At 35.0% G+C, this 26,913-nt stretch overlaps 1 protein-coding gene across 4 annotated transcripts; it reads left to right on the top strand.

Moving 5' to 3' along the window:
- Positions 1-894: 894 nt before the first annotated feature.
- LOC128205742 (serine/threonine-protein kinase 3-like) lies at positions 895-26,844 on the top strand. 4 transcript variants are annotated; one of them, XM_052907662.1, is made up of 16 exons: positions 895-1,020; positions 2,362-2,442; positions 3,898-3,993; positions 6,526-6,589; positions 7,461-7,577; positions 8,114-8,176; positions 8,517-8,681; positions 10,219-10,324; positions 10,983-11,044; positions 13,649-13,786; positions 14,172-14,282; positions 14,612-14,684; positions 14,986-15,108; positions 15,410-15,478; positions 20,630-20,823; positions 21,613-26,844. In XM_052907662.1, exons 1-16 carry the CDS (start codon positions 1,007-1,009, stop codon positions 21,769-21,771), a joined length of 1,635 nt encoding a protein of 544 aa, XP_052763622.1. In that variant the 5' UTR covers positions 895-1,006; the 3' UTR covers positions 21,772-26,844. The 4 variants fall into 4 exon arrangements, with proteins under 4 accessions (XP_052763622.1, XP_052763624.1, XP_052763625.1 ...); XM_052907664.1 differs by lacking the exon at positions 2,362-2,442 and having other exon boundaries at positions 907-1,020; XM_052907665.1 differs by lacking the exon at positions 3,898-3,993 and having other exon boundaries at positions 923-1,020.
- Positions 26,845-26,913: the final 69 nt, after the last annotated feature.

The following is a 26,913-nucleotide window of genomic DNA, read 5'->3' as shown; positions in this document are numbered from 1 at the left end:
TTTCAAATAATATAAATTATTTTCTAATACATCAAGCACAAGATAAATTCAAAATGCAATTACAATACATTTCCAATAATTCAAAGTACTGTAAAACAAAAACTTACCGGGCAGTGGAATAAAATATGAAAAAGTTATCTTTGAGATGTTGTCACCTGAAAGCCTGACTTGAACGTGATTGGGAAAAATAAGAGCGGAAAATATGCAAAAATGTTAGTGTCTATTAATAAAAATAAATAAGTTGAAAAACCAGTTCTCGTACACATACAATAATCACTCATGAAGACAGTGGACAGCACAATACATGTACAACACAACTGACCACTCAGTCACACTTGAGTTCACATGTTAAATAAACCTGCTCTTTTCCTTAAGGGATTAACTTATTAAAATATGACTATGAAACCTGGGTAAAATTATGGTTAAAGTTTATTTTTTCAAAGCCTCTTTATTTCTTTAATATGTTCACCGCAATGCTCGATTTGTCATGCATGTAGGATATGAGTTTACTGGATAAACTTGAAAACTGTGTAATTTGAAGGGGATTGTAAAAGTTTCAAAGCTGCACTCTCACAGATTTACCATTTTTACAACTTTTTTATTTTTTTGTTTTGAAAAGGGCCAATTTTTGCGTAAATATCTGCAAACCAATGATATAATATTGCTGACAAAAGATCAGATGGCAGATTTTTATATTTCCGTTCGAAAATTAATGCTTATGCTTATGGCTTAATCCGTTACTATTTATTTATGTTATCATAGTTGAATATTGTTATCATTGATACCAGGCCTATAATGATACTCGGTACCGACTGTGACGAAAACCCGGTATCATAAACTGTGATACTGGCTTTTCCAAATATCGATACCGGTTACCGCCTTTTAGCACTACCCATTTCCGGTGTTTTGAGACAAGTGTATTTCCTGAACTTTCAGCTGAGAATTATTAGTTTCGCGACTTTTGTCGCAGATGCTCGAAAATAAATGAAACGATCCAGAAAGAATTATGTCTAATCAAAGGTAAAAGCTTGTCCTCGCAGTTGATATTCACATCTTAAACAGCATTTCAACAAAAATGTGTTTTTTTAAGAAAACCTCTTTAAAGATCGAAACCTTCGAAGGTGATGGTCACATAGCTTGGACACTAAAATATGGCTGTTCAGTTCTTTGATATTGCTTTAAAATTAAACATATCAAATTTGAATACGATTCTAAGAATTTAACTGTTATGATATAATTACAAGTAAATTTCAAGAGATCTTTTATTGATATTAGGTTCGTAGCTTAGTCTAAAATAATAGACGTGTGATACAGGATTCTTCCAATCCCTAACGTCTAAACTGGAATGTGCAAAAAACGGGGGTGTTTTAAAAATATTGAAATTGTTTTAAGTGCAGTATTTTATGGTTGAAATTGATCATAAAGAGTTATATTCATATTTTACCATGTAAGTGTAATGTTATTTTGCACTAAACAAGCATTTACTGCAATTAAAACAGGTTGTTTACCTTTCCAATAAAAGGAAAGTTGACTGTCACAGATAACAATTATGCGAAGGGGAACAACTCGATACAATCGTAATAACTCGGCCTCCTCCGACAAAGCTTCGAGATAGACCTCATTATACAATCATAACAACTCGGCCATGGCCGAAATGTTCCGAGCGATTTAAAACTGTGCCCTGAAGCCTTGCAGGTGCCCTTCATGTATATATCGTTATGTTTTGACAGAATGAAATGAAGAAAAGCCGTCAAACGTCAAGTTGGATATTTAAGTTGCAGTATGCGTACTTGACTAAATGATCCACTACCAGATTGCACCTTGGGTTTCAAAATGTTCTGAGGTGGCATTTCCCTGAACCCCCCTAGTAATATTATGAATCCACATAAAAAGAGGGCTAGCTACGCCCCTGGATATAAACAGGCTGGTAGCACTTTCCCAATCAGGCACATTTTGGCAGACCTTATAAAAAAAATTAAGTGCTTGCTGTGTGAATGTTTTAAAAGTATGCATCTGTCATTGGTATGCCAGACACTTGCTCTGGTTTGTTGCTTTTTGGATATATAAATAATAATAATAAAATTATACAATGTTAATTCTTCAGTGTGCTATTGTTCTTATCTGAGATCGGGCAAGTTTCACCAGCCTGTTACCTTGAGACTAATTAAAGAGATTTTTGTCAATTTCGATATATTTTTTTACAGTTTCGTTGATTCTTCAATTAAGATGCAAATAGTTATGGGATTTCTAGGTTTCTAAAGTTGCATTTCATTTTGTTTAATACTATCATTCTGTTATTTGAGGGTATCATCTCATATACTTGATCCTGTCCATGTCATACTAATTTGTATTATTTTTCAGCGAGTTAACAAAATTGAGCGATGAAAGTTTAGCTCGACAGCCTGATGAGGTGTTTGATATTATTTGTAAGATTGGCAGAGGGTAAGACCTAATCTACAAAGCCTCTTGCATCGTGCAGCGAATGTTGTTCTTTAAATTTTCCTTTTACATATTTGTAAAACTTTTTATTCTGATTGAATGCTTTACAGTTTTGATTTTGAAATGTTACACGCTAAACATTTAGATTGAATTTATACGCTAAACATATAGATTGAACTTGCAATAAAAAGTTATGTTGAATCCTGAAAAAAACACTCATCAAAATTGAATTTGTAGCAAAAATCCAGATCTGAAATTCGGTATTGGTTAGTTTAAAAGGAACAAAAATTCCCAGATATTTATAAATGTGCAAGTCCAGCAAACATTTTACTTCAAGCTGTGTTTGCAGGCTTTTGCTATATTTGAAAATGACCCAGCAGTTACTTGTAGTGCTACCACATTCTTCTTTTTGCTTTCTCTTTGAAACCCGTTGAAGGAGGTCCCCCAAATCTTTCATCAATTATGGAGTGACCAATCTACTTTTAAGCAAAAATGAAACCCCATCTCTCTACAATGTGATGGGGAATGACCAAATTCATAAAGCCATTTGATTATCAAATACATATGTTAAAGCATTCATTTGGATACAGAAGTTTAGTGTTTGCCTAGATCATTGTGTATTTGTTTACTGCTGCTGGGCATTCTTTGCATGGCTAACATCATCCAACACTTCTTACTGAAAACTACTGTTATGTCAAGGGAGGATAAACAATTTGTTAGAATTTAATACACACTGAATTTTGGGGGTTAAAAACACCTGGAGAAAAACTCATATTTTGGATGACAGGACTGTGTTTTAACTGTTTTTGTACATGTTTAAATGAATTATAGGTATTTCTTATCATTTAGATAAATGTTATAAACAAATATTATAAATGTCATAATACAAAATTTCAAGCAATATATTTGGCATCCTTAATTACAGTAAGAAGTGTTTCGGAACTGCATGTCGTACATGTAGCTAATACCATCTGAATTTTCAGGTCTTTCTTTTACCTGGTGAATGATCCGCCTTGACTTGCCACAGCCTTTTCGTGTCTCATTTTAGATTTATGTTCTAGTGATCAGTCTGCACTCTGGGATTCAAAATACGAAGTTTTATGGATGTGTCACCTTAATGCAAGAACTCAATATCAAGTGTTTCTGTTTATATCAGTGCACTTATTGTGATCTTACAGTGAAGTGACATATTTATCTTTTATTCTGCATATAAAATTTGTTTACACTGGGGCCAAAAAGCATTACAAAGTTGATGCTGCTTGAGAATTAACAGTTTTTTCTTGTTTAAGTACATACATTTTCTGTAAGGATTGGTGTTAAAATCCTGCTGGTTTGAAATAGAGAACACTATGAAATTGCTATCCCAGACTGCATTCTGAAGTTTGCTTCCTAGAACTGCTTTGTATTTTATATTTTTTGCCTTGTTTCTCACCAATGATATTGTGCCTGCATGTTCAGGAGCTCCTCTGACACGTCACTTAAGAAGTTGAGTGAAGACCACCTCGCTAAACCACCAGAGGAAGTTTTTGATTTGCTAGGCAAGCTGGGAGAGGGGTAAGCTAAAAATAGAAGCAGATAGTTTTGTGCTGATAATAGATTTTGGTGTAAAAACTAGACTTGTTTGATGCTAAATTTCTAAAATCTTACTTTTTCATACTAAACTTTTGAGTGGTTTGGAACTGAATTTTAAATATAAGATCATTTGATTGTTTGAAATAGTTCTATAACTAAAATGTTGCCTTTTTTCCTGGGACTCTGAGTTACAAAAATTTAATTTGGGGCTATAAAAAACATAGTCGGGGTGGTAGAAAGTATGGTCGGTCAATGACCAGAAATAAGACCTCTTTTTTTTAGGTCTAGAATGTATTTTTGTTTTTAATTATCACTGACATTGCTTAATGGCTAATGTGATTAATAACTTTAGTGCTCATTCCCTTTTTATCATATAAAAATAGAAGTTTAACCCTAAAAATGGCAAATATTGTGCTTACACTAATTATATTTAAGTAGAATACTAATCTATACCGTAACACTTTTAAAGTTTTTGTGACTAAGGGTTAATGACATATTGCTTACAATATCGGTTAACTTAAATGTATTGCTCATGACAATATAGACTAGACATTGCTGGCAAATCTGCCTAATGTGACAAGAGATTACATATTTGAAATCTGTGACAACTGTCATCACGGTCATTGCCTTAATTCTCGTATCCCTTGATGTTTACTTACTTTTGTTAGATCAAGTATTAAAGAATATATGTAAAAATGATTTATCTCTAACTGAATAAATCATTCTTATGTTTTAAGTTTGTCTGTTTTTCACAGCCAAAATCGTGAGGTATTTTGAAAGCCTTCGTGAAGTCATTGGCGTTGTCATGCAAAAGCTTAAACCTTGGCTGCAGCTCTGAAAACATCATTGTGATAGAATTATATGAAATTTGGTACATATGTAACCCGGGTATATGCTCAAAACAGACCGGTTGCAAGTTCCATAACTCTTGCTTTAGTTATTGTTGAGTTATTCTTGCAAAATAACAACAGACAACAGTCTGCATTGCTCTGGCTGTACATTTATGTACATTCTCATTGAAGCCACATTTGGCCAGTTGTTCAGAACTTTATTTAAGTTTACAATGTGATTTATGACATTGTTGTTAACTTTTAAACGTTAAATATTTCATATTAAATTAAAACAAAATGAAATACAGGTGAAAAAAGTTGTCTCAAAAATTGTTATAAATATTGCATATCACTTGGGTAACCATTCAACATTCTGAGCAGTAAATATTGCATATCACTTGGGTAACCATTCAACATTCTGAGCAGTAAATATTGCATATCACTTGGGTATCCATTCAACATTCTGAGCAGTAAAGATTTGAAAGTTAACAACGATGACATTAAAAAAATAGGCTTATGTCTAGTTGTCTAGAGCCTAGATCATGGCTGGTGTAGAGCATGCGGCATCCTAAATTTGACCATGGCTTTCTACTGTCAGGGCTTCTGTTAAAGGAAGTATGGAAGTATATTACTCCAAAAAATACTGGGTTAAAACTTTCAAAATTGATTCCTTGTAAGTACAAAAGCTTAATTTTGAAGAAAACTTCCAAAGTTGAATGCTTGGAAATTCAAAACATCAAAACCTGTTGTCAATATTACTTTTATTGTCCTCAATGTCAATCAGTCTACATGTATATTCTATTATTATTATTCTAATATAAATCTGTGAATTTTGCAAGAAATAGTTGCATTTTTTTTTTTTAACATACTAGTTGAAAAATTTTGGGGAAAAATTTTGTGTTGAGGGATACTTAAACTTCAACATTATGTGAAAAACTTTGACAGGAAGTTTATACTTCCAGTTTCAAATTCATAATGGAAGTCCTGTACTTTGAATGCCTGAGTGTGATTTTACCCCGTAGTTGGCGTTAGATATTTTGCTTTTATCCCCATATTTGTAATACTTTATTTGATATTTTGGCACATTTTTATTTTGCTTCCTGTATGTCGCTATTTTTTTTATATTGTATATGTCATTTCATTTTATAAAAGGAAAATGAGATTCTCCTGGAAATATTTCTAGAACATTGATGTTTTATCAATTAATGAATAAAGAACGTGATATTAACACTTGGTAAACAAAGTTTGTCGTTTTAGATTCACTGCCATAAGCTTTTATTTCCAGATGTTCATATTAATTTTACTATTTAAATTACAATATAAATTAATAGATTGATATAGATAAATATTATCGTATTATACTATGTAAAGGAAGCTAGCATAGATAGGACACAGGCAAAAAAATTGGTGAAAAAACAACAACCCTCAATATATTAGATCAGATGAAATGGAAAAATGTCAAAATCAGAGCCGAAAAATTTAGATTGGTAAGAAAGTAAGAACATTTATTAAAGTATAAAGAATAAATTTGAGAAAAAATTAAAACCTAATACTAAAGATAGGACACAGGCAATTTTTTCCACACATTCTGGGGTAAAAAAAGTGTGTCCTATACACAGTATAATACATTAATGTTTCATGTAAAATATAAACATTTTCTAATAGCCTCCCTTTGTTCCCACAGTTCTTATGGCAGTGTGTTCAAGTCTCTCCATAAGGAGTCTGGACAGGTCCTGGCCATTAAACAGGTAAATTCTTATGTAGCCTTGTAGCTTTTAAGACATGTAGTTGTAATCCCAGATATGAAAATTGTGTAGATGTGCCATTAGTAAGGACAACTAAATATGGAAAGAACTCTTTCTGATCTGGGAACAGTCAGGTATGGAACAGCTTCCCAAAGGAAATAAACTGCTCTCAAACTACCTGAAATTGAGAATTAGATCCGCACCTGGACAAGTCCCTCTTGTAAATGCTCAATGTTAAAAAATAAGAAGAAATTGTCATTATCTTTTCTGCATTTAATGAAAGTATTGATTTTATAACATGGAATAAAAACTAATGTCAGATCTTAAACAAAACAAAACTTGCTATTCTACACAAATTCTAATGCACAATTTTCTTTTTTTCTTTCATAAGTTGAACCTTTTTATCTTGGTTTGGTCAGAATATATGAATCCAAGACAAAATTTGTACCATAGTTCTGCTCCAAACAATTCAATAAATGGAAGTAAAAAGAGTTTTTAATTACTGCCCACTAACTATACTCCCTTTATAAAAAAGCGTCATTGCGAAAATAAAAAAAGTCAGCTATGCTGCAACTGCAATTACTCCTCACACTTAATGCCAGGTTGGATTCCCAGTTTTTGGTCATGTTTGTAGCTGGACAACTGGTTTTCTTTGGATACTCTGACTACCCCCATAGCTTAAGAGCACAATCTCACATAACATCTTGTCAACCAGATTAATTAGGAAAATGTTTTAATAACTGGTTTTACTCTTTTTGTAAAATATATAAGTTTAATATAAAGTTGGATCTAAAAAATGATTGTGTGAAGTCATTGTGAAGTTTTGTGCTAACTTAAAATGATAGATCTTGACCAATGTTCTATTTCCCTCCAGGTCCCTGTGGATACCGATCTCCAGGAGATCATCAAGGAGATATCCATCATGCAACAGTGTGACAGTCCCTTCATCGTCAAGTACTATGGCAGTTACTTTAAAAACACGGACCTATGGGTAGGCTTATATTCATATAATGATATATACGTAAGGACATATTTAGCTCTACGTGTATCTTTATACAGTGAAAACTCATGCCCGATATCCCCGGGACTGACACAAATACTTCTTGCTAAAGTCAATCCAAGCAGCAATGCTTACTGAATGTATAAAATATATATATATTAAAAATAATGTCATGTTTATGGTAACTGTTATTTCCCTACATTATCTCCACTAAAGAAGCATATTTTTAGGACTTATTTCCCATACTTTTCACAACATGACAAAAAGAAAAAATGTCTTCGAGGCTTTCTCAAATTCTAAATTTTATATTGCAGGGATTGTTCAAAAACTTGATGTCAAGCAATAGTATAAGAACTCAATCTTGTTTATCCAAAGGTCTATTTTCAATGACCTGTTTATGGTAACAACGAATTATGCTAAATAGATTGATGTGTTTTATTTGTGCAATGAAAAGCAAATTATTTCCTTGCATTGCCTTGGTTTTTGGCAGGAATAAGGGTTTTATGGATGCTATGTTGATGTTTCAGATTGTGATGGAATACTGTGGTGCTGGATCTGTGGCTGACATCATGAAACTGCGCAACAAATGTGTAAGTAAAGAGGGAGGGGGCCATAGGGAAGAGGGTGAAGTTTGAATGAAAATTGAGTCGATGTTTGACAATGATTTGCCTCAGGACATCTTTTTTTTAATTTAAGCAGCCTACATCATCCTAAACAAATTTTCAAAAAGATATGTTTGAGTCGACTCCCATTGGCTAATACGCTTGGCTCGAATTGCTTATTGACTTGAACTAAATGTAAAGGGCCGGTATCTTTTAAGTCTGATGGTAAACATTCCCGCTTGGCTTGAATTTTCTGAGCCTTTTCTGCTGGTCTCTACGAGTTCATCAGGGTTTGACTGTATGTGTAAAAAAATAATTGTATTTCCAGCTGAATGAAGAGGAGATAGCTACAATCCTGTTCTACACGCTGAAAGGCCTCGAGTACCTGCACTCGAAGCGGAAGATCCACAGGGACATCAAGGCCGGGAACATACTGCTTAACACCGAGGGTCACGCTAAGCTGGCTGACTTCGGGGTGGCAGGGCAATTGACTGTGAGTTGTCTAAAGCTTTGAAAACCATTTTCTACTGTTCAAATGAATGAATAGCACCTGTCTTTTGAGAAAAAATGTATAAAAGTGGTCAAAAGGAAATTCAATTCTAAATGCAATGCTTTTTAACCCTTTAGCACATAGACAAGTGGCCAGATTACACCTCCCAGTCAATAGCCATCTTACTGATAAGCAGTCCTTATCTGCATAGGTACTTTTCTGGATATTTGAAAATGAGAAAATGATTACAGCAGTATGACCTTAATTAAAATCAATGTTACTCCAAATAATTGTGTCCAAATCTTTTTTATGTGAATTCATTTTTTATAGATAATTAAATTATCTAATAAATGGTGTCAATGATGAAATATTAAATTATTTTATTTCAGCTGTGAATGTATTTTCAAGATGGATTTGTAACATTTCTTTGAAATGTCATAATTGCATTAAATCAAAGGGTAATAAAATGCTGGGATCGATCTAATTTTTATTACCCCTATCATAAAAAAGACCCATCTGGATTAAAAAGCCGACAATTTATGTTCTTGTGTATTAATACACAGAAATATGTCAGGAATATCCGGTGTCATCCAGCTGAGAGATCCAGTCCAAGGTGTCTGTTTAACTTTATTACCCCCTCATAAAATTGTTTACAAAAAAAGAAAGCCGATAAATGATTTTCCGGTATGAATAAAAAGATCTAGATCAAACAAAACGCTTGCACATGACCTATTTTACAGCCAAAACTATGATGGACATTATATAAGCTTCACAGAAAATTTACCCATCATTTTCTCATTTACTAATTTTTTCTTTTTTTTGGAAACAAAATATTACCTTTAAGTAAATATAATCTCAATTGATTTTAATGGTAAACTGAACTGACGTAATATATTTAATGATTTACGCATCAATGAATTTGGGGGAAATTCCATACAGTACTTAGCTCGTGGTCTTATTACGTCACAATGGGATATCACACCTGCGATTGGGAGTATAAACACCTTCTCAATTTAGCAGACGATATTTTCAAGGGAAAATCAATACACAAAAGGTTAAACTTTAATTTTATAAACATGCGGGATATTGTTTACAAAAAGAAAGATGCAAAATTGAAATATTGAGATGACCCTATTGAAATATGCGGGCCATGCGTTTACATCCAGTAATGGATACGGTCGGCCAAATGCGTATACATCTGGTAATGAGCTATGTCGGCCTTTCTCGTATACATGCGGTAAAGGGTTAAACAATAATCAAAATATTTTAATTGTTTGTGTTTGCAAAGCTTTTGCAAATCCATGTTTTTATAGAAGACAAATTCATTGGAATGTTTCGTGTTGATTTACTCACACACCTATGAAATGTAAAAAATTTAGTCAGTGTTTCATTTATGTCTAGAGATAATATTTGACAATGATAGACACATAGTACTAGATAGCTACTAAAGTCATACAGGTGATCAAGTATGACTGTGTCCCAGGTATATGAAAAAAAACTAAACATAAATAATGCCTCTCTCTCCTTTGCTGTTTAACAGGACACCATGGCAAAGAGGAACACAGTGATAGGCACACCATATTGGATGGCTCCAGAGGTCATACAGGAGATCGGGTATGACTGTGTAGCAGATATCTGGAGTCTTGGTACGAAAAAATTGTCATTTACCTTTTATTTCATTTGCTTATATCTGGTTCTTGTAAAAGTTGAGTTGGGGTATCATCAGAGATAGGCTTGAGTATCCTTAGCTTTGTTGTCATTTGCTGCAGCATTAGATTTGGACAGTGGTATTGTCTTAGTTAATTAGGCTGGGGTAACCTCTTAGCTTTAATGTCATATATGATGACAAAGCTGGGCTAGGGTATCTTCTTAGCTTCAATGTCATTTACTGTGATAGCAAAGTTGGGTCGTGTTAGTTTTGATATTATTTGCCGCAGTATCAAAGTGGGGCTGGGTACTGTCTTAGCTTTGATGTCGTTAGCTGCAGGGTCAAAGATGTCATCAAAGCCAAAACCTTGTTCATTGTTTCCAACATTGACTTGGAAACCATTCAAAATTTGAGCACAACATTTTTAACACATGTATTTTATTACCAAAGGCATACCTATGTGTGAAACAAAATATGTCCTTTGACTGAAATATTTGAAGTCAATCTTTTTGGCTGACTAAAAAACTTTTTTTGAATTGTTTTGCTGAATGAAGCACTATTTTCTGACAATCTAATTAAAATGAAATGTGCACAGGCAGCTTTTAGCTGCAACTTTAACCAAATTTTCTGATTATAGCTTTGTTTAAACATTTCAGGTATAACAGCATTAGAGATGGCAGAAGGAAAACCTCCCTATGGTGATATTCATCCCATGAGGGTAAGCAACAGAAGGGAGGGTGTATGATAATTTTACCGGACCTTACTGGCCTAACCACAGGCGTTAGATCAAGTGTCAGTCTGATACGGTGGTGCGGCTAGTGCATTAACAAAACAACCACTACCTGTTTTCTTTTATTATGCCCCCCTTCGAAGAAGAGGGGTATATTGCTTTGCACAGGCATGTCGGTCGGTCGGTCGGTCGGTCGGTCCGTCGGTAGACCAAAGCTTGTCCGAGTGATAACTCAACAATTCCTGGACGTATGGTCATCAAACTTCACATGAAGGTTGGGCCTGACCAGTACATGACCCCTATTGATTTTGGGGGTCATCGGGTCAAAGGTCAAGGTCACAGTGACCTTTAATGGTAAAATAATTTTAAAGCTTTTCCGAGTGATAACTCAACAATGCCTGCACCCATGGCCCTCAAACTTGACATGGAGGTTGGGCCTGACCAGTAGATGACACCAATTGTTTTTGGGGGTCATCAGGCCAAAGGTCAAGGTCACAGTGACCTTGAATGGTAAAAGGTTGTCCGAATGATAACGTGACAATGCCTGCACCCATGGCCCTCAAACTTGACTTGAAGGTTGGGCCTGACCAGTAGCTGACCCCTATTGTTTTTTGGGCTCAATGGGTCAAAGGTCAAGGTCACAGTGACCTTGAATGGTTAAAGGTTGTTCGAGTGATAACTCAACAATGCCTGCACCCATGGCCCTCTAACTTGACTTGGAGGTTGGGCCTGACCAGGAGATGACCCCTATGGTTTTTGGGGGTCATCTGGCCAAAGGTCAAGGTCACAGTGACCTGGAATGGTAAAAGGTTGTCCGAGTGATAACTCGACAATGCCTTCACCCATGGCCCTCAAACTTGACTTGGAGGTTGGGCCTGGCCAGAAGATGGTCCCTATTGATTTAAGGGGTCATTGGGCCAAAGGTCAAGGTCACAGTGACCTGGAATGGTAAAAGGTTATCCGAGTGATAACTTGACAATGGCTGCACCCATGGCCCTCAAACTTGATTTGGAGGTTGAGCCTGGCCAGAAGATTGTCCCTATTAATTTTAGGGGTCATTGGGCCAAAGGTCAAGCTCACAGTGACCTTGAATGATAAAATGTTGTCCAAGTGATAACTCAACAATGCCTGCACCCATGGCCCTCAAACTTGACATGGAGGTTGGGCCTGACCAGTAGATGACCCCTATTGATTTTAGGGGTCAAAGGTCAAGGTCACAGTGACCTTGAAAGCAAACTCGACAATTCTTGGACCTATGGTCATCAAACTTGACATGAAGGTTGGGCCTGCCCAGTAAATGACCCCTATCGACTTTGGGGGTCATCAGGCCAAGGTCAATGTCACAGTAACCTTTAACGCAAAAAAGTTAACAAAGCTTCCCCCACTGATATCTCAACAATGCCTGAACCTATTATCATTAAACTTGACATGGATGTTAAGCCTGACCAGTAGATCACCCTTATTGATTTTAGGATTCATAGAGCCAAAGGTCAAGGTCACAGTGATCTTGAATGGTAAAAGGTTGTCCGAGTGATAACTCAACAATGCCTGAACCCATGGCCTTCAAACTTGACTTGGAGTTGCATCTGACTTGTAGATGACCCCTTATGATTTAAGGGGTCATCGGGTCAAAGGTCAAGGTGACAGTGACAGTGACCTTGAAGGAAAAAAAACTTGTCTTGTGATAACTTGACAATGCCTGCACCCATGGCCCTCAAACTTGACATTAAGGTTTCTGGTGACCAGCTGATGACTCTGGATTTTGAGTTCATAGAGTCAAAGGTCATGACGGTCATAACACACTTTAATGGTCATAATCTTAAAACAGCAACAAATCAGCTGTCATTTCGGTCCATGCATATTTCATTTAATTGTCCATATAATCCTGACAACATGGCGCTCAGGGGGGGGCATAATGTTTGACAAACATCTCTTGTTACACTTGTGTTATATTGCCTAACATTGATGTCATGTTGCTCTACTGTTATGCATCAAACTTTTTACTGAAAAATGAAGAAAATCTTCATTTTTGGCAATGGAGTTTCATGTGATTAAAAGAATCTAACATTTGTTGCAATTTAATACAATATTTTAGTTGGCTGATACAGAAATGTTATAATGCTTGATAAATGCTTGCTTTATGGTTTTACCTTAATTGGTTTGATAAATTTAATTAAATTGCAACTCATGTAAAATCCTATGTAAGGGTTCGACACTAAAGCCCGACTGAACGACATACACTAGTTGATAGATGGTCTGGTTAAGTTATGTCCGGGACTGGCTAGCCTGATTTTTGTGTTCTGAATAGGTCAAAGTTTGCCGAAATTATGTCTTCAAAGGAATCAAAGCACAAAATATCTGTGGGAATATTACGCTTTTCGGAAATTTTAACAGTAATCCATTCATACGGCATTTAGTAAAAACCTTGAAACGCATTCACTGAATGGTTTATGTTTTCGTATTCAGGCATTTTCAGCCCCATTTTAGGTAGAGAATAAACACATGTGATAAATGTATTACTTTACAGGTAGGTTTTGTTTATGATCTAAAAAGAATAATAATGCATTGAACTTTCCTTTCCATTTATTTCAGGCTATATTCATGATCCCAACAAAACCCCCACCCTCGTTCCGAAACCCGGACAGATGGACTCCGGAGTTCATAGACTTTGTCTCTAAATGTCTCATCAAGAACCCAGAACAGCGAAGCACAGCAGTGGAACTGTTAGAGGTATGCCTTTCAACATCAATATTCTCAGCATTGACATGAACTAGCAATTATGCGAATGCTGGATCCGTAGTTTTGGGTCTGAGATCAAGACTTGTGCTCAGAAAAGTGAATTCTTTAATGTGCCAAAAACGCTTAAGTATGTTTATGTTTTTTTTTTTTTAAATGATTCAGGCATGCTTGTAGAACATTTTATTTCAACGGATTAAGGAATTTTAAGATTTGTTCTGGCTTTAATGGTATTCTGTTGAGTTATGCCCTTTGTTTGACTGATAGAGAAAAAACAAAACAGATGCACATAGAGGTTCACTCCAGTGCCGTTGTCTCAGTTTTCAGTAAAGCATTGATTGGATTGTAATATATTAATTAACGCTGTCTTTCCTTTCAGCATGAGTTTATCAAGAACGCCAAGCCAGTTACAGTGTTACAAAAGATGATCTTGGAAGCACGAGAAATACAAGAAGAAAATACTCTCAATACTGTCAATGGGGATGACTCTGTAAGTGTTTGGAGGATGGGGATGGGGGTGTTATGTTGGTAGGGATGGGGGTTAAGGGGTAAATAAAATAGAGGTTAAAAAATAGAGGAGATGATGAGGGTTAGAGGAGAATGAAATACTGCCTCAAAAAACTGCTTTTGTACAAAATTAATTTGGCTGTATGTTCCTTCCCTAAGGTCATAATTCTTGTGTGTAATATACCCTTAAATCAACTGAGAAAATGGAGAATTCATTGTATCCACAAGTAATGCTTTTGTTATAGATAAAAAATGTGCCTTTGAATTTGCAGAGTTGTTTGGTTTAAACTGTTGTTGTTGTTGTGTTAACAGGGCGAGGATGATGCTGTAGAGGCAGGAACGATGGTGCGTAATGATGACGGCACCATGAAGGGATCTCAGGCAGGTTCGTACATAGCTACCATAGTTGTTTTATAAGTTGTGAATGTTAAGGAATTTGGTGGTTATCTCCGTGTCTATTTCTGTATAGCACATGTGCTTGTTAAGAGCTTGAATGTCATGTGTAGTTACACAGTAATTATCATTTGCCATGTAAAATCTGTGGCAGTATCATATTGTCATATCAACATTAAAACAATCATTTTAAGAAAATACTCCTTTTCGGGACTATCACCATGACCTTCAGTGAACTATGATACTGTTGCTATATAAATGACCTTACAATGACCTTGACCAATGTATTGCAGGCACCCTGCAGTCAGAGAGCGGCACTGTGATATGTAACAGCGAGAATAGCACTATGATGGAATCTGATCTTGGTACCATGGTGATAAACGAGTCAGATGAGGAAGATGATGGAACTATGAAACGTGAGTCTGGCAGTTTGGCCCAAGGACCGGCATGATACAATTATTTTTTTTGATTGAATGAGCTTTCACATGTTTTGGCGCAAAATGAAGGTTGACTTATAGATCCGTAGTCATTGCTTTGAAGAAATTACATCAGATACAGTCAAAACTTTATTTCTTGGAGGATAATTATGAAAGCAAGGAAATGATTAGTTATATAATGATAGTAATGATTGATTGATTGATTGACGGTTTCACTTTTAATTGACAAAAAATACTGGTATCCTGTTCATGTATATGAGCGTTGATATGTTCCTGGAAGGTCAGGGAACAATGTCATCAAGTAGCGGCTTCTCCAGCAGCAGTATGGTCAGCATCAGCAGCCTAGTCAGTAAGGAACAAACACCTCTCTCTCTCTCTAGGAATGTCAAAACCACGTCCATATATCAGGCAAAGCCTAGCTGTTTACTCTCCATTCTAGGAATGTCAAAACCACGTCCATATTTCACACAATGCCTAGCTGTTTACTCTCCATTCTAGGAATGTCAAAACCATGTCCATATTTCAGACAATGCCTAGCTGTTTACTCTCCATTCTAGGAATGTCAAAACCATGTCCATATTTCAGACAAAGCCTAGCTGTCTACTCTCCACTCTAGGAATGTCAAAACCACGTCCATATTTCAGACAAAGCCTAGCTGTTTACTCTCCACTCTAGGAATGTCAAAACCACGTCCATATTTCAGACAATGCCTAGCTGTTTACTCTCCATTCTAGGAATGTCAAAACCACGTCCATATTTCAGACAATGCCTAGCTGTTTACTCTCCACTCTAGGAATGTCAAAACCATGTCCATATTTCAGACAATGCCTAGCTGTTTACTCTCCATTCTAGGAATGTCAAAACCATGTCCATATTTCAGACAATGCCTAGCTGTTCACTCTCCTCTCTAGGAATGTAAAAACAACAATAATATTTCAGACAAAGCCTAGCTGTTTACTCTGCACTCTAGGAATGTCAAAACAACAATAATATTTCAGACAAAGCCTAGCTGTTTACTCTACACTCTTGGAATGTCAAAACCACATCCATATTTCAGACAATGCCTAGCTGTTTACTCTCCTCTCTAGGAATGTCAAAACCGTATGGACATTTCAGACACAGCCTAGATGTTTACTCTGCACTCTAGGAATGTCAAAACAACATCCATATTTCAGACAAAGCCTAGCTGTTTACTCTCCACTCTTGGAATGTCAAAACCACATCCATATTTCAGACAATGCCTAGCTGTTTACTCTGCACTCTAGGAATGTCAAAACAACATCCATATTTCAGACAAAGCCTAGCTGTTTACTCTCCTCTCTAAGAATGTCAAAACCGTATGGACATTTCAGACACAGCCTAGCTGTTTACTCTGCACTCTAGGAATGTCAAAACAACATCCATATTTCAGACAAAGCCTATCTGTTTACTCTCCACTCTTGGAATGTTAAAACCACGTCCATATTTCAGACAAAGCCTAGCTGTTTACTCTCCACTCTTGGAATGTCAAAACCACGTCCATATTTCAGACAATGCCTAGCTGTTTACTCTCCACTCTAGGAATGTCAAAACCACATCCATATTTTACACAATGCCTAGCTGTTTACTCTCCACTCTAGGAATGTCAAAACCATGTCCATATTTCAGACAATGCCTAGCTGTTTACTATCCACTCTAGGAATGTCAAAACCACGTCCATATTTCAGACAAAGCCTAGCTGTTTACTCTCCACTCTAGGAATGTCAAAACCACGTCCATATTTCAGACAAAGCCTAGCTGTTTACTCCCCACTCTAGGAATGTCAAAACCACATCCATATTTCAGACAAAGCCTAGCTGTCGACTCTCCACTCTAGGAATGTCAAAACCACGTCCATATTTCACACAAAGCCTAGCTGTTTACTCTCCACTCTAGGAATGTCAAAACCACATCCATATTTCACACAAAGCCTAGCTGTTTACTCTCCACTCTTGGAATGTCAAAACCACATCCATATTTCAGACAAAGCCTAGCTGTTTACTCTCCACTCTAGGAATGTCAAAACCATGTCCATATATCAGGCAAAGCCTAGTTGTTCACTCTCCACTCTAGGAATGTCAAAACCACATCCATATTTCAGACAAAGCCTAGCTGTTTACTCTCCACTCTAGGAATGTCAAAACCATGTCCATATATCAGGCAAAGCCTAGTTGTTCACTCTCCACTCTAGGAATGTCAAAACCACATCCATATTTCAGACAAAGCCTAGCTGTTTACTCTCCACTCTAGGGATGTCTAAACCACATCTATATTTCAGACAAAGCCTAGCTGTTTACTCTCCTCTCTAGGAATGTCAAAACCACGTCCATATTTCAGACTAAGCTTAGCTGTTTACTCTGCACTCTAGGAATGTCAAAACAACATCCATATTTCAGACAAAGCCTAGCTGTTTACTCTCCACTCTTGGAATGTTAAAACCACTCCATATTTCAGACAAAGCCTAGCTGTTTACTCTCCACTCTTTGAATGTCAAAACCACGTTTATATTTCAGACAATGCCTAGCTGTTTACTCTCCACTCTAGGAATGTCAAAACCACATCCATATTTTACACAATGCCTAGCTGTTTACTCTCCACTCTAGGAATGTCAAAACCATGTCCATATTTCAGACAATGCCTAGCTGTTTACTATCCACTCTAGGAATGTCAAAACCACGTCCATATTTCAGACAAAGCCTAGCTGTTTACTCTCCACTCTAGGAATGTCAAAACCACATCCATATTTTACACAATGCCTAGCTGTTTACTCTCCACTCTAGGAATGTCAAAACCATGTCCATATTTCAGACAATGCCTAGCTGTTTACTATCCACTCTAGGAATGTCAAAACCACGTCCATATTTCAGACAAAGCCTAGCTGTTTACTCTCCACTCTAGGAATGTCAAAACCACGTCCATATTTCAGACAAAGCCTAGCTGTTTACTCCCCACTCTAGGAATGTCAAAACCACATCCATATTTCAGACAAAGCCTAGCTGTTGACTCTCCACTCTAGGAATGTCAAAACCACGTCCATATTTCAGACAAAGCCTAGCTGTTTACTCTCCACTCTAGGAATGTCAAAACCACATCCATATTTCACACAAAGCCTAGCTGTTTACTCTCCACTCTAGGAATGTCAAAACCACATCCATATTTCAGACAAAGCCTAGCTGTTTACTCTCCACTCTAGGAATGTCAAAACCATGTCCATATATCAGGCAAAGCCTAGTTGTTCACTCTCCACTCTAGGAATGTCAAAACCACATCCATATTTCAGACAAAGCCTAGCTGTTTACTCTCCACTCTAGGAATGTCAAAACCACGTCCATATATCAGGCAAAGCCTAGTTGTTCACTCTCCACTCTAGGAATGTCAAAACCACATCCATATTTCAGACAGAGCCTAGCTGTTTACTCTCCACTCTAGGAATGTCAAAATCATGTCCATATATCAGGCAAAGCCTAGTTGTTCACTCTCCACTCTAGGAATGTCAAAACCACATCCATATTTCAGACAAAGCCTAGCTGTTTACTCTCCACTCTAGGGATGTCTAAACCACATCCATATTTCAGACAAAGCCTAGCTGTTTACTCTCCTCTCTAGGAATGTCAAAACCACGTCCATATTTCAGACTAAGCCTAGCTGTTCACTCTCCACTCTAGGAATGTCAAAACCACATCCATATTTCAGACAAAGCCTAGTTGTTTACTCTCCACTCTGGGAAGGTCAAAACCATGTCCATATTTCAGACAAAGCCTAGCTGTTTACTCTCCACTCAGGGAATTTCAAAACCACATCCATATTTCACACAAAGCCTAGTTGTTTACTCTCCACTCTGGGAATGTCAAAACCATGTCCATATTTCAGACAAAGCCTAGCTGTTCACTCTCCACTCTAGGAATGTCAAAACCACGTCCATATTTTAGACAAAGCCTAGCTGTTCACTCTCCACTCTATGACAAAGCCTAGCTGTTTACTCTCCACTCTAGGAATGTCAAAACCGTATGGACATTTAAGACAAAGCCTAGCTGTTTACTCTCCACTCTAGGAATGTCAATGCCACATCAGTAAAACAAATTGTTCTCTCTCTCCTTCATTCTCTTAACTGGTATTGCTCAATTTCAGTCAAGCTACCCTTAATAATTTATGGCTCAATCACAAATACAAGGACGTTCAAATAGCATGATGTTTACAAGATGTTATCAAGAATGCATTATCAGATCTTCAGTCTACCTTTTGCATGTGTACATAGAAAAAAACACATGTTTACATATACTTACATAAATGCAATATTCTGAACTGCTGATTGGGTTTTCTTCGACAATATCCAGGGCTTTGTTAAAACCTGGGCATTTGTTTCCCCCTTGTTCTTAAAGCTGCACTCTTGCAGATTTACAGTATTAACTTTTATTTTTTTGTCTCTGAATAAGCTAATGTTTGCATCAATGCGTTCAATTCAGTCATATAAGATAACTCACTAAAGAACAGATCTCAACTATTTGGAAAACTTATGAAAAGTCATTTTTCTTAAAGCGTTAGTAAAGCTTCTAGAGGTCAATCTGTGAGGGAGCAGTTTTAAGAACGTATTATATGCATTTCAACTCACAATATTGGCAAAAATTTCAATATGAAATATGTTAACCTGAATGTATTTAAGTCATTTGTACTCAGGGCTTTTTCAGCAAACATTAATACGGAAACACTACAAATTAGGAACATTTAACACTGTTTCACATAAACGATTCCATGACTTGAATTGTTTTATCTCTCTTTTGTTAATGATTTTCAGGAAACAACTGTCTATAAATTTGAAATAATTTTTTGAAATTTTCTATCATTATAAGTTATAATTCCATAAAATGTTTGTTATTGGATCCACCAACTGGCTCTGTAACATTTTTTTATAAACAAATTCTAATTTTTGGCTGGAAAGATCCGTGTTTTTTTATGCTTATTCAAAACACACTTGAAAACTGATTTATTTCAATAAAAATGCATCTTAGTAAAAAAGTGATCAAGTCCAAACTTAAATATTCTTCAAATTCCAAGGCATTTTGTTCAATCGACTAAATGTTTGTTTTTCATATACACAGGGTATTATGAATCAAAATACAATAGGAAATTCACTAGAAAAGTTTTTTTTTAAGCAAATCTTGAAAACCTTAGCAATTAACGACAAAATGTTTTTGCCATGTAACATGTTTTTACATATTTCTGCCAATTTTAACATTTAAATGAAAAAAAGAAATTCACCAAAAGCTTTAGTTCTACGCCATCTACAGTATTAGAAATACACAGTTCTATATACATAGGCCTACCATCAGATAGTTTAGATATGTCCATTTTCTTATGCCTTCTCGTATCAGCACATCAGAACTGGTTTCTATGAGTAATATTAGCTAAAAGCTCTTGTCATGATAAATCAGGAATTAATGAGTATGACAAACATCACTAAATCCAATGAACCTTTCCCCTGCAGGGCATAGCACGGGTACGGGCGGCCAGGAAAAGTACCGACCCTCATTTCTAGACCACTTTGAAAAGAAGGAGGCAGAGGCTAACGTTGCCCAGCAACGTGCTGTAGCAGCACCCCCCTCCCAGCCCCTGCCACAGAAACAGATCACACCCCCTCACCACTTCAACAGATCTCTGATTGATGGAGACTTTGAGTTTGTAAGTTTATCCTTTCTTAGAGTTATATTCTTGTGCTTAATTACCTGACTTAAGTCAGTTTCCCTTGTTAAGTATCTCTTTTATTATATGGTATTATAACTTTATACTATCTGAAATACTTTATTTTTATTGATTTCATTAAATATACATAATATTGAGTTAGAAACATTTTTAGTTTTCTTTTTATTTGATAATGAAATTTCTAGGAAATTGACATAGGTTAAGAAAATACTTAAGATGTTTTATGAATACTGGCCCTGAGCTTGAAAAAGTAAAAAAATGAAGCAGTATTTGTATTGGTTACTTTCTTGCATCTTCGCAAATACATGTAGATTTATCAGTAATTTCCCTTACTTGACATGAATTATTTTGTAGTTTAAAAAGTGCAATACATCATTCACTAAGCTTGAGCCAGGATGGTTTATTATGTACTGATTATGTCATTACAATGTAATGTTCATATTTTTCAAGGAATATCGACTGCAATGTTGTCTAATATAAATGTTAGCCATAAAGAAGCAAAAAATTTCTTGAATTTCAAATTAGATCAAAGTTTGACCATAAATATGTTCTCTGTAAGAGTCATTAATAGTAACCAGGTTGCCTGTGGCCAAAAAAAGAAACACCCTGCGCTACCAGAAACATTGTCTTTGTTCAGATTCCCAAATTGCATTATTATTGATCTGTGCTCTATGACTGTAGTGCTAATTTTGCCCAATCTACTATTGTTCAGAAAAATGATGTAAAAAATGTAAAAAGATACAACAAAACCTCGTTCCATTTTTGCAGCTTCGAAACTTGGCGTATGATGACCTTGAGCGAAGACTTGCCGACCTTGATCCAGAAATGGAGCGGGAAATTGACGAACTTCGGGCGAGATTCCACGCCAAACGACAACCGATTCTAGAGGCCATAGATGCTAAAAAGAAACGACAGCAGAACTTCTGAACTGCTAAAATCAGTGAAATAAAATTTAATTGTAAATTAGAGAAAAAAATAATTCATTAATGGTAGTTGCTAAAACCTCAATTAGAGATTTAAACGAAACAAATATGGAACATAAATGTAACTTGGAATGGATCTTGTATTCTACTGTATTGCGTCCAAATTGAGTTAATTCCTAATGTAATTTCCACACAATAACAAGAAAATCCTCTATCAGAAACACCAAAGACTATAAACAATAAATCATTGTATGCATTTGTTTGGTTACTGGAATATTGAATCTCCAAGTATTGTTTGATTTCTTATTTGGGAATGTTAATTATTCACTTGAAAGTTGAAATTTTGCATTGAATTAATTCAGAGTGGACATCAAAATGTCTCATTTCATCAATCAAGTAATTAAAATTCATCCAGTCATTTTGTATTTGTGTCAAAGCTTTGAACTATTTTCTTGCTCTAGTAGCTGCATATTCAGATATTGCATCCAATGTTGTTTGAAGATGAGTCCACCCTTTTGTTATGTTAATTTCATTTTTATTTCGAGAAATGGGTATTACTCAAGGGTATATATGTAGCGCCGGTTGTTCAGAACTTCGTTTAAGTTAACAACATTATTAACAGCATCATTGTTAACTTTATAAGGTGAAGTATTTTGTAACATGCTCATATATTTAGATGTGAAACGTACAGTTGAAATAGTTTTTTCAGACCTTGTTAGAAATACTGCAGGGCACAAATCTGTCCATGAAAGTGCCTTAGTAATACAGATTTGCAAAGTTAAAAATGCACTCCTTCTCCCAAGTAAGATTTACCAGTATTAATACAATTGTTTAAATATACCAAAAAGGATGAATAAATGTCAAAAGCAATGGTTCTTATGAAGAATACTGAGTTTAATTTAAAAGAAAGTTACAGAAAACAAGGTATTTTTACCTTGTGAGATGATAGTAGATCACAGTAAATCTTTTAGCGCTCACCAATCATTTAATATTTTTTGCAATTTCAGCTATTATATACACGGCTACAATCTTGTTATCAGTAATTGATGTTTTTCATAAACGCACTATTTAGTAGTAAAAGGTTTATCATTCAAAGTTTATGTTTGTTATACATGTGTATGCATTGGTTTTGAATAAGAATTCCACTTTAACAAATTTGAAGCTGGCGATGATGATATTTACAACGTTGATGTTAACAATGGTGTTAGCTTTAGCACAGTTCTGAACATTAGGTCCAATGTTTTGTAGCTCTTAAATTTTGGACTTTTAATAGCATGTACTTTTATGTTATTGGCAGAAATCAATAATTTAGGAAATACCTGACTTTTTTCGAGGGCCATCTATTGTTTCTTAATTGTGCAATAATGTTTTAATTCAAACTGAATTTTAAACGCAAAATAATTTATTGTCTTATTTTCTTATTTGATAAATACAATAATGGCTGCCATTGGAAGGTACAAGGTATTCCTATCTTAATCCTAAATGAAATATGTTAAACTTTACACATATGTGAATGTTTTTTTTCCAATATTGATAAACTTGTAGCTAATTTCAAGGAAAAGGGTAGGAAAAGGCTATTAAATACATTGATAATTTATTTTTACATACAAAACAAAAAAGGGTTTTTTTTACGGGAAAGGTAAAAATCAATTCATCATATTTGGGACGGGAAATCTTATCAGCGACCGTCATAACAGCTGAGTGACTTGGTTATAATAATAAGAGGTTAAACTTTTACAAATACAGTAAAAAAAATTAATTGATAGGAACTTATTTTTTACCTTTTGCTTAACAAGGTTATGCATTGTTATTGATATGTATGTAGTTACATACAGTTTAAAGGTGCTTCCTCCCAAAGTATTTTATAAAACGTTAGTTATTGCTTTGCATGTGTAGATATATGTATTAGGTTATTTGATAGTAATAGCCTGTGTTTAAATGTGAACTATTTGTACTGCTTGTTTGAGAAATACACATAAGCACAGTCTGGGACTTCAACCATATTTGGAAAGTCTTGGACTATCAGAATTCAACGCAGACTCCCCACCTTTTTTATGTCCTGTGCAAAAGACAAACGGCTATAAGGCAGAACAAACTTGGGAATAACATGGAAACACTTCCCCTTAAATTGAGTTGAAAGTTCATGTAAATTGTCCAAAAGCTTCGAAAAAATTTGGGCTCCCAAATTGTATTTGGGACTTGTGAAATTCCCAGTAAGGGAGCTGAATGACTCTTAAATTGAACAGAATGGTTTGTAGAATATATACGTTTTATCATCTCGGTGTAATTTTGCCAACTTTCAACAGAGAGTTTTGTAAACTTTATCTCAAAATAGACATGGTGAAGATTCTGATATACCTCTATTTCATAATGGTTTAAATTATGCACGCTTTCATGCTACTGTTCATGTACATTTCAGTGTTTAAATTTATAGGAATATTTTATTAGTTTATCTGTTTCCTCATAACATTGTCATGGTAATGGAATTTGGTCATGATTGGTAGAGTTTCAGAGAGAAACATCATAAGCTCAATGTTTTAATCCGTTTCAATATATCATGTCTTTGATAGTATAACATACAATGTTGCATATATATGTTTGCTATATATGTTGAAAAAAATATTCAAGTTCAAGTAACTGGCCAAACTAAATGTTCACAGGAAATTTAGTTCACATCTGTATAATTTGAATTGTAAAATATGACTGGGGTGATATTCATTAAACAGTTTGAGTCATTTCTTAACTTAAGTGAATTTCCGAAAATTTTCATAGTCAAAATAAAAGAAAAGTATTAATAGTGTTTTAAACATGAAAATAATAATATTTTGAATCAAATCAATGAAAATAAAGTTTTCCAGATATTATGAAGTTATTGTTTTAATTTATTATTTTTTTAACATTGAAGTATGCTATATTTAATAAGGTTAATAAAAAAAGGAAATATTTTGGAAATTCTTTATTTTTTATTTCACATAATTTAAAAGAAAATAGATTAGGAAAGTGACTCAAGTTAGAAAATGACTAGAGATGTTTTATGAATACCACCCTGGCCCCAATTTCTCGAAACTTCTTAAGTCCCTTATAACTGGCCCCAATTTCTCAAAACTTCTTAAGTCCCTTATAACTGGCCCCAATTTCTCAAAACTTCTTAAGTCCCTTATAACTGGCCCCAATTTCTCAAAACTTCTTAAGTCCCTTATAACTGGCCCCAATTTCTCAAAACTTCTTAAGTCCCTTATAACTGGCCTCAATTTCTCGAAACTTCTTAAGTCCCTTATAACTGGCCTCAATTTCTCGAAACTTCTTAAGTCCCATATAACAGGATTAAGCTAATCTCACTATTTGTGTTGTTCTATAAAATGTGTTATACTTACTTCTTCAAGAATTTTAAGAAATTATGCAGGAATAATCTGTATGATTATCAGAATAAATCAATTTTCGTTTATCAAAATCCATTTTCAGTTTGTATTATGGCTACTTGAAATAAGCCACTTAAGCCTGTTAAGCTTAAGAAGTTTCGAGAAATCAGGGCCAGGTGTCTAAACTGTTCTTGTATGCTCCTTGAAGGACACTAGTACATGTACAAACTCATGTAGTAAATACGAGTGTATAGCCCCTTGTGCACATAGATAGAATACATGTACAAACTCATGTAGTAGTGTATAACCCCTTGTGCACATGGATAGAAATGATGTTGTTGTTTCATGCCTTTAAGTTTATATTTTAAGTAGTGATATTTTACTTATTTATATCTCCATATTTTGTTGACCGAGGATTGTTGATTTAGATATATGTAGCAACAGTTTTAGCTAGCATATGATAATGCAGTTCATGTTTTCTGTGTCACCTCTAAGCCATGGGGGACAAAACATGGGATTACTTTGTCCACCATTGGGTAACATCACGCTTTTTGTTTACCATCAATAATTTTTGAATGACTTGTTGTAGAGTCTTCAAAATTGGTATGCATGTTGGTCAAGGTCAGTAGATGACCCCTATGAATTTAATGGGTTATTAGATCAAAGGTCAAGGCGACCTTTACAAGGGTGAGGAATCATGTGACTAAAAGGGGTTCTCACATGGGTCACCACTTGTAACAACTGGTGTAAACAGACATTAAGTGACGTTAATGTTAAAAAAAAAAATTGACAGAAAAGATATGAAAAGGGTTTCATAGTCTATAAAAGAAAGTTTGAAATTTAATCTGAGGATTGCATCATTAAAATACAAGCAAATCTAAGATATTTCGCACTGTAGAAAGCAGAAAATAGCAGTCTATTATAGGCTATGAAATACTTTCATATTTTTTTTTTTCATAAGAAATTATCGTCACTTAATTGTTAGTTTACATCGACTTTTAGTGATTCATGTGAGAACCCCTTTAAGTGATCCCTCACCCTGTTTACTATAACATTTTTTTTTTTACTTAAAATGAAAAATGAAGGGAACTCCTGACAGACCAAATTCAATTTGCAGTATTCTAGATTGTATGTGCATGTTTGTTTTTACCATGTGACTTGTAAATAACGTTCTATTCTGATTATGTATCATTATGTCTCATCATTTTCAAATGGTAAAACTTTAAGATGGTGAACTGTAATATTTCTTACCCCCTGTAGGAGAATCAGTAATTTGTTAAGAAATCGTAATAATCTGCAGTAGACAACTGAATGGAAACTAAAATATAACTGGTATTAGTTTTATTGTTGGCACTTTGAACTAAGAATTCATTGTTCTGTTTTCATTAACCCTGGTAATGGTATTCAAATTTCAACAGACTCTTGATGATATATCAATAACATATATTGATTACTTGTGATAAAGTAGTACAAGTACAATTTATTAGAATGATGTCTTCTTTTTTAACTTAGGCCTCATTTCACATGCACTTTTTTGTTGTTCTCATCATGTCTTTTCATATCTAGAATGGACCGACCATAGATCATTTTGTGTTTTTACCCCTCCATCTGAACATTTTATCAAGCACTGTATGATAACATTTGTCACCACATGGTAATGTTTGCAACACAGATCGTGTATATTTTCATTGACTGAATTGAATAAAATGTGAAACATTTGAATTTTTATCTGATTAATTATATATACTGTTTTGTAAATATAGTTCAACTACTGAGTATCATCATTT

The sequence above is a fragment of the Mya arenaria genome, chromosome 10 (assembly GCF_026914265.1).
Source record: "Mya arenaria isolate MELC-2E11 chromosome 10, ASM2691426v1".
Lineage (NCBI taxonomy): Eukaryota > Metazoa > Mollusca > Bivalvia > Myida > Myidae > Mya > Mya arenaria.
Note: the sequence above shows the minus strand (reverse complement) of the source record. Positions and strands in the feature narration are given on the sequence as shown.

Bases quoted from the DNA above. Each gene is read 5' to 3' on its own strand.
- LOC128205742 (XM_052907662.1), top strand. The intron at 10,325-10,982 runs GTACGAAAAAAT...TAAACATTTCAG, and splicing joins AGCAGATATCTGGAGTCTTG to GTATAACAGCATTAGAGATG. The intron at 20,824-21,612 runs GTAAGTTTATCC...CCATTTTTGCAG, and splicing joins TTGATGGAGACTTTGAGTTT to CTTCGAAACTTGGCGTATGA.